The sequence below is a fragment of the Ahaetulla prasina genome, chromosome 2, assembly GCF_028640845.1.
Source record: "Ahaetulla prasina isolate Xishuangbanna chromosome 2, ASM2864084v1, whole genome shotgun sequence".
In the NCBI taxonomy this organism is placed as follows: domain Eukaryota; kingdom Metazoa; phylum Chordata; class Lepidosauria; order Squamata; family Colubridae; genus Ahaetulla; species Ahaetulla prasina.
In genome coordinates, this window is record NC_080540.1 from 155,579,914 (window position 1) to 155,588,259 (window position 8,346).

Consider the following 8,346-nt stretch of genomic DNA (forward strand, 5'->3'; position numbering starts at 1 on the left):
AAACTGAATTAGTGGTGAGATAGCAAATAGCTCAAGATCACTTGATGAGCTTCCTACTGAGGTGGATTTCCTTGGGCCAACCTTCTCTGTGGCTGATCCCACTCCAATAGTGTTTTTTTTCTATACAGGTAGTCCTCAATCTATGATCACAGTTGAACCCAAAATTTCTATTGCTAAGTGAGCTAGTTGTTAAGTGAATTTTGCCCTCATTTTATGATCTTTTTTGCCACTAAATGTTAAGTGAATCACTGCAGCTGTTAAATTAGTAACACAGTTGTTAAGTAAATCTGGCTTCCTCATTGACTTTGCTTGTGAGAAAGTCATGTGATCCTATGGCCCCAGGACACTGCAACCATCGTAAATACGGGTCAGTTGCCAGGCATCCGAATTTTGATCATGTGTCCGTGGAGATGCTGCAGAGCTCATAAGTATGAAAAACAGTCTTAAGTCACTTTTTCAGTGTTATTGTAACTTTGACCGGTCACTAAATGAACATAAGTTGAGGACCACCTGTACTTTATCTCAGGGGTCTCCAACCTTAGTAACTTTAAGGTTTGTGGACTTCAACTCCCAGAGTTCCTCAGCCAGCAAAGCTGGGAGTTGAAGTCCACAAACCTTAAAGTTACTAAGGTTGGAGATCCCTGCTTTATCTGCAAAGGAGATTGGAGTGGAGCATTCCGAATTGTGGAACTTTTCCCAGACTCTCATTGCCACCTACCAGAAGCCTTGAGGCACAAATAATTTATCCTCAATACTAAAGCCATATGGTAACAGCTTTAGCATATGTTAGCCAACATTGTACCGTCTCCTCCTGATTATGTAACTTTTTCCTATAGCATGGGAAATTCTGTAATGTCATCACACAGGCTATAATGCTGAGACAACACTTTTAGAGCTGGCATCTGCATGCCTAATGAAGCAACAGCATAACTTCGCTGTTACAACCCAGGGAAGAAAAACAAACGCAAATAGTCCCAACCATTTTCGCTGATGTTACTCTAAAGTTACAACCAATAGGGATGAAGTGATTCACATTGTCCTTTGCCAAAGATCGAACATTTCTAGTGATGGAGTACCCATCACAAGATACACAAATACATTTATCTTGCCTAAATTACTGCAAGAGGCTTTGCAAATGCGGCCTTGGAAGACTATTCAGAAGCTTTGGTTGGTCCAAACTGGGACAGTGCAAGTGGTTAAAGGCATACCGTTGACTGATAAGATGCCGGGAGTGCAGGAGGCTGCAGGTTCACGGTTGGAAAAACCTGGATGCCTTTGCAGATTACCCATCCCTCGGGAGCAGGCACTCGTCTGCTAAGTTTTAACCCTTTTTACTGCCTAAGTAGAACAGTTCCTTTCCTTCTTCTGTCCATCTGTCTTCTGTGCCTATTCATCTCTCTGTTTTTTGTTTCTCCCTTCCTCTTTGTTTTTTCCTAGCTCAGCTATCCTTTGTCCTTGCCTCTCCCCTTTCTGTTATTTTATTTTTTTTTATTGTGGGGCGGGTGGGTTTTGAAGAAAGGCTGTGTCTGTGCACAATCATATACAGTGACCATTTAGTCATCATGCAACGTTACAACAGCGCTGAAAAATGTAACTTATGGCAGTTTTTCACACTTAGCAACCATTGCAGCATCCCTGTGGTCACGTGATTGAAATTTGGACAGTTGGCAACTGACTCATATTTATGACAGTTGCAGTGTCCCGGGGTCCTGCGATGACCTTTTGAGACCTTCTGACAAGCAAAGTCAATGGGGAAGCCAGATTCATTTAACAACCATGCTACTAACTTAACAACTGCTGGGATTCACTTAACAGCTGTGGCAAGAAAGGTCATAAAACGGGGCAAAACTCATTTAACAACTGTCTCAGTAACCAAAATTTTGGGCTCAGTTGTGGTCATAAGTTGAGGACTACTACCTGTATATGTACTTGTGTTTGTGTACATGAGGTTGATTTTGGTGTAGTTGGCCATATGCAAATGGGCCTCAATTTATTTTATAAATGGATATCTTATTTTATTGGTATTTCATTCTACTTGCGTTTTGGGGGGGGGAGTTGCCCCTTGGGTTGAAGCATATCCCACCTGCATATTTATTTATAACATAACATAACTTAATAACAGAGTTGGAAGGGACCTTGGAGGTCTTCTAGTCCAACCCGCTGCCCAGGCAGGAAACTCTACACCATTTCAGACGAATGGCTATCCAACATTTTCTTAAAAATTTCCAGTGTTGGAGCATTCACAACTTCTGCAGGCAAGTTGTTCCACTTATTAATTGTTCTAACTGTCAGGAAATTTCTCCTTAGTTCTAAGTTGCTTCTCTCCTTGATTAGTTTCCACCCATTGCTTCTTATTCTAACCTCAGGTGCTTTGGAGAATAGCTTGACTCCCTCTTTTTTGTGGCAGCCCCTGAGATATTGGAACACTGCTATCATGTCTCCCCTAGTCCTTCTTTTCATTAAACTAGACATACCGAGTTCCTGCAACCGTTCTTCATATCTTTTAGCCTCCAGTCCCCTAATCATCTTTGTTGCTCTTCTCTGCACTCTTTCTAGAGTCTCAGCATTTTTTTTACATCGTGGCGACCAAAATTGAATGCAATATTCCAAGTGTGGCCTTACCAAGGCATTATAATTTGGGAGGGTAGGCCTTTTTTATTTTCTCTAACTGCTTTTTCAGAAGTAGTCATCTTAAAATTCAGGGTTGCCTTCTATTGCATGATATGATATTTCACTATTGATGACTTTCTGATGTCCTCAATTCCACTCTCCTCAGGGGCCATGACTGTTGCTAGGATACCTCCCTCCTTCCCTCCCTTTCCCAAAACTGTGTGATTGACACACAAGCCCTTCTTCCACTTTTCTGAAATCCTTGTCAGCCGTCTTTGGTACCTGCATAATGAGGGACAAGAATTTGCATCTCTTACTGCCCCCCTCAGGTGATCTGTACTCAGAATACAATCTCTGAATGGCATCTTATGGAGAGTCTGAAAACCACCATGCTTAGTAGGTTCTTTTCCGACATAGCTTCCTGTTTACAACAGACACTTCCAGAAATCCCTGTTCCATCAGATAAATTGAGGGTTATCTCTACATTCTGTCTCCTAGGGTATCCTATAGTCTGGAGACGTTAAATTCTCAAATGCATGCTAAATCCTCAGGAAATGATAAATCTTCAGGGTAGCTTCAGCTGTCAGCCGAAATGAACCTTTCATTTCCTCAGCTTTTTGTTTTTTCTTCCTTCGGGGAGATTTGCTTGCTAGTTACAGATGTAGCAGCGATATAGTTGAACAAAGCCAACTAGGTGACCTCGTACCAGCCATCCTGTCTCAGCTTTAGGCAGAAGGCAATGGCAAACCACTTTTGAAAAATCTTGCCAAGAATAAAAGAACTGCAGGGTCTTGTCCAGTCATTCACCAGGACCAGTCGGTCACCATTGAGTTGAAGGCACCCCTCCCTCCAAAAAACGTATTTAATAAACTCCTACTTAGAAGCTTGCTTGCTTGTTTGTTTATATCCCACCTTTATTATCTTTACAAACAACTCAAGGTGTCAAACATACATAATACTCCTATTTTCCTCACAACAACAAAGCTGTGAGGTGGGTTGGGCTGAGAGAGTTTGACTGGCCCAAAGTCACCCAGCTGACTTTCATGCCTAAGACGGTTTGTAGCTTGGTTTGTAGTTTGGTGTTTTAACCACTAGATCAAACTAACTCTCAAATATGTTGCAAGCCATACTGAGGAAAAGAATAAAAGGGAATTTTATAGAACTAAGATCTATTCTATATTATCGGGTGTCCAAGTTTTACCCTATCAGAGGAGAGAGATTTTCATATTTGATTCTGTGTCAATGATGGCACCCCGACTGGTTCAATTGCTGTTTTGCTGCAGAGATCACCATGACAATAAAATCATTTATATTGTACCTTACCAAACTTCAGTCTCTCCACCCCTCACCCCTCACCCCGCATTCTTTAACATGTATCTATCCCATGTATCTATCCCAGAATAATTTTGTGAACAGTGCTAAAATTCTTTCTTCTACATTTCAACCAGAATACTAACAAAATCACTGGTGCTACAACAGACTTTCCAAGCTCTTTTAAAAATCAACTCAAATTGAGTAACTTTTTTGGGCAGATCACCCTAGTAGACCCTGTCCCTACTGGACATGAGATCCAGATATACAACCTTAATCAAAGACTGAACCATTTATGACAGTTAAAAAATCTGGGGTACAGGTACTCCTCAACTTAAAACCGCAATGGAGCTCAAAATTTCTGTTGCTAAGTGAGACCGTTGTTAAGTGATTTTTGCCCCAACAATCTTTCTTGCCATCTAGGATTAATTCAGCAAACCATAGTTGTTAAGTAAATAGTTAAGCGAATCACTGTAATTGTTGTTAAGTGAATCACTGCAATTTTTAGTAACACGGTTGTTAAGTGAATCTGGCTTCCCCATTGATTTTTGCTGGTCAGAAGGTCGCAAAAGCTGACCACATGACCCCGGGACACTGCAGCTGTCATAAATATGAGTCAGTTGCCAAGCGCCTGAATTTTGATCACATGACCATGAGGATGCTGCAACGATCGCGTGAAAAATGGTCATGTCAGTTTTTTCAGTGTTGCTGTAAATTTGAACAGTCACTAAATGAACTGCTTTAAATTGAGGACTACCTGTATTCCCACCAAAGAAGCATCTCCCTAATCTGAATAAGAGTATAAACTAAGCATTTAATTTTCATTGTGTGTTGACATTATAGCTGTCCTTGGTGCTATAGACTTCTGAATTGCTCCAAAAGTCAGACACTGAGAATATGGCTATGCCACTCCTAGATGTCATAAATCTAGAATACTTCAGCATCAACTCCAAAGCTAGCTCTGACTGAAATTCTGTCAGGCAGTAGGAAATGACATGAAAGGGTTAATTCCTTAATTTATCCCTGATCTCTCCTTATAGACCCTAACTCTGATTGTGGCACCAGGTTCAACAAATACCATCCCTGACTTCCACCTCATATTAACAAGCAGACCTGATGCTTAAAAACAGACAGACCGTCCCTTAAAACAGGGGTCTCCAACCTTGGCCCCTTTAAGATTTGTGGACTTCAACTCCCAGAGTCCTTCAGTCAGCAAAGCTGGCTGAGGAACTCTGGGAGTTGAAGTCCACAAGTCTTAAAGGGACCAAGGTTGGAGCCCCCTGCCTTAAAACATGTAAGAAAAATCTCATAGCCCCACCCTTGCAAGACTAGTCATCTCAGCATGATGTACAATCCCAACATCTAAGATTTATTCAGCAAACCATAGTTAAACTCTGTCAGGCTTTTTGCTCAGGATGGGAGTCCAGTGAATACGCATGCAAGATTCTAGCCGTGTAGAATGTGTTAAGTCTAGGTTTTGATTCTAACTATCCCTTCTCTTTCCCTCACATACACCCCTCCCTCACCTTCCAGGCTTTATCTTCGCTAGCCAAGATCATGAAAGAATGCTGGTTCCAGAGTCCCTCAGCAAGACTCACAGCTCTGAGGATTAAAAAGACCCTGAAAAAACTCAGCAACTCCTTCCACAAACCCAAACACTCTCCTAACTTCTAGGAGCAGAGATTGGATTTCTGGCTCCTTGGCTCAAAGGAAGTTCAAGGTCACCCCTTCCAAGTTTCCTGCTGGTCCTGGCCTCTGTCTGTGGCTTCAACAGACCTCCTTTGAAGCTTGACCAAGAGGATTTGGACTAGAGCTCTATAGCTCAAACTGACGCTCTGCAGGAAGTTTCACAGAACAGATGACAGCTTCTGGAATCCTTAATTTGTTCCTCTAGCAACAAAAGGAAGGAGGGGCCTACCCACTTCTTGCAGAATGTACATTAATATAAATACTCCCTGGATCTGTAACCTGACGCCAGCTCGTCTCGCCACCAAATCCTGAAAAATGGGAGGGATCCCATTTGCAAAGAACACAGCTGCTATGCCCAAAGGGGAGGCTGCCTTTGAAACGCCAGTTAAAGATCATTTGCAAAGGTAGTGTTTAGATTGAACCTATAAAATCTAGTTCGTGCCTCTAGCTGTGTGTGCATGTATGTGCATGCATGTGTATAGAGGTGTCATTTCAAAAGCGTCTACAATGGTTTAAAGGGATAAGCACAACTATGCAAGCCTTTGTACCAGATCAATCTGAGACCGCTATGGAGATACAACAGTTTTTTTCTATCTGTATGTGAACATGGAAAGCTGTCTCGATGGTCAGCGTGATATTGCTTTGCTTGTATGTAGTCATGATTTTTTTTTTGTATATAAGCTGGAATTTAGTAGCACAAGGCTCCAAAAGGGCTTTCCGTCCTGTAACTGGTCTTAGAACCAGCCCTGACTAGCCCTGTCATATAACCCCTGAACATGGTCAGTAGAAACAGGGTATAGCAACCATGCTGAACGGAGCTGGCTTTGCTTTCTGTGGATGGAAGACAACTATTGGTAGTGAACACACACATACACGCACACACACACATACACAGAGTCAGGGAATTGCACAGCAGATGTCCAAATGAAGTCAGAGACGCTGATATGAATTTGTAGTTTTATATAAATAAATATATTTTACATCTATATTTGCAGCAAACAAGATAGTCAGACTAACAGGAGCATCATGAAGTAAATCACAGAGCATACAGGATACATGGAAGAAAAAGGCGGGAAAACAAGGAAACGCCCCCTTTACATCCACAGTAGCCAATCACAGCACAGATTGCCTCACACAGGAGCCAGTGCTCTCCAACCAATCTACCATAACTGTGTTTTCTGGCTCATTGCACAACCCCACGGCTCTAGCTATTAAATTTAAATATCTTTAGCACACATACATAAGATGCAATTTTTTTCTGCATTTGAGCCCAGCAAGAATTAAGCATCACCAACACCATTGTTCAGCCACTCCAGTTTTTTCGTAGGAGCCCTCAAAGGTTTTAGGCAATTTGGAACCAAGGTGGATGTCCAACATTTGGATTTGCATATGACTACATCAATTGAATTTTGAGAAATTTCAGTCTGCAGATGCAATAAAAGGCAAAAGTCTAACCAAATAAAATGATGGGAACTTCATCATTTTAAGATGGCGGTGAGAGGAATGCACCCTATGTAAAATATAAGCTGAGTCAAACATAACTCTTTCCACCTGATGTTACTATACTGCATGGATGAGTTGCAATAGCTGTAAGCTTCACAAACCCTGTGCACAAACGGAGTCCAATAGTTCCACTAAAACTGAGATGAGCAGATTCCTTCTTGACATGCTGGATACATCTACAAGTGAACAAATTGCAAAGGCCAAGGCCCGTCCTTGTAAAATTACTATTTTGAATAAAAGGGTAGAAGGTGGAAAAAGTTTTCAACCTTTTAATCAGGCCTACGACTGAACTTCTTGAATAGCCTATTATAAGAAAAGACAAAACATCAACAGGAAAGCAATGGGGAAGGCCTGTTCATTCAACAATTGTGCTAACATCTCCAAGCAGTTAGCTTTCTATGCCATAGAAATGTATATCAGCATATAATATATGCAGGATAGCTGAGTAGAACCGAGTGAAAAACATATAACCTCATTTCATCAAAAGCCTCAAAATTGCTTTGAGATCATTACTAATTTGCACAGAAATTACTTTTGTATTCATTAAACATGCTCGGGGGTGGAGGTGGGGATCAGCAGCCTTTGCTTGTTGTTTGCAAAAAACGTTCCAAAATAACTGGCTCCAGACAAAGATTCTGTAATGGGGAAAAGGATGAGAAGCACAAATTAACAAAAGAGGACAAAGAGTTTCAGGGGGGAAAACAACACAGTTTTTTTAAAAAAAAAGCTACATCTCCACTCAGAGACCACTTAAATCCCATTAGGACTAACAGAAGTCAAGTGTTCTAAATGCACTCCAAGATGTCAAGTAATAATTAAACTATGCCTTTTCTTTCAGCTCATATAATTGAGTGGTGCATGCTGGATTACAGTAGTTTAAAAAAGGAGGGAAAAAACATATTTGTTGAGGGATATTTATATGTCCAAACAATCATCTGAATTGGAATCTGAATTCAAGATTTCTGCTTGTCAAAGTCTTTTGTTGACATTTGCCATCATATACTTTAATAAGACTGATTGAAAATATATCCATGATACTGAGCTGTGGTGGCGCAGTGGTTAGAGTGCAGTACTGCAGGCTACTTCTGCTGACTGTAGGCTGACTGCAATTTGGCAGTTCAAATCTCACCAGGCTCAAGGTTGACTCAGCCTTCCATCTTTCCGAGGTGGATAGAATGAGGACCCAAATTCCTGGGGGCCAATATGCTGACTCTATAAACGGCTTTGAGAGGA

At 41.3% G+C, this 8,346-nt stretch overlaps 1 protein-coding gene across 6 annotated transcripts in view; it reads left to right on the top strand.

The window, feature by feature from the left end:
• The window catches only part of ACVRL1 (activin A receptor like type 1), a 48,711-nt gene extending 40,885 nt beyond the window's left edge, over window positions 1–7,826 (top strand). For all 6 annotated transcript variants that reach the window (XM_058168729.1, XM_058168727.1, XM_058168728.1 and 3 more), the window contains one exon: window positions 5,455–7,826. In XM_058168729.1, coding sequence (XP_058024712.1) covers window positions 5,455–5,595 — 141 coding nt within the window. In that variant the 3' untranslated portion in view covers window positions 5,596–7,826. The remainder of the gene's footprint in view (window positions 1–5,454) is intronic.
• Window positions 7,827–8,346: the final 520 nt, after the last annotated feature.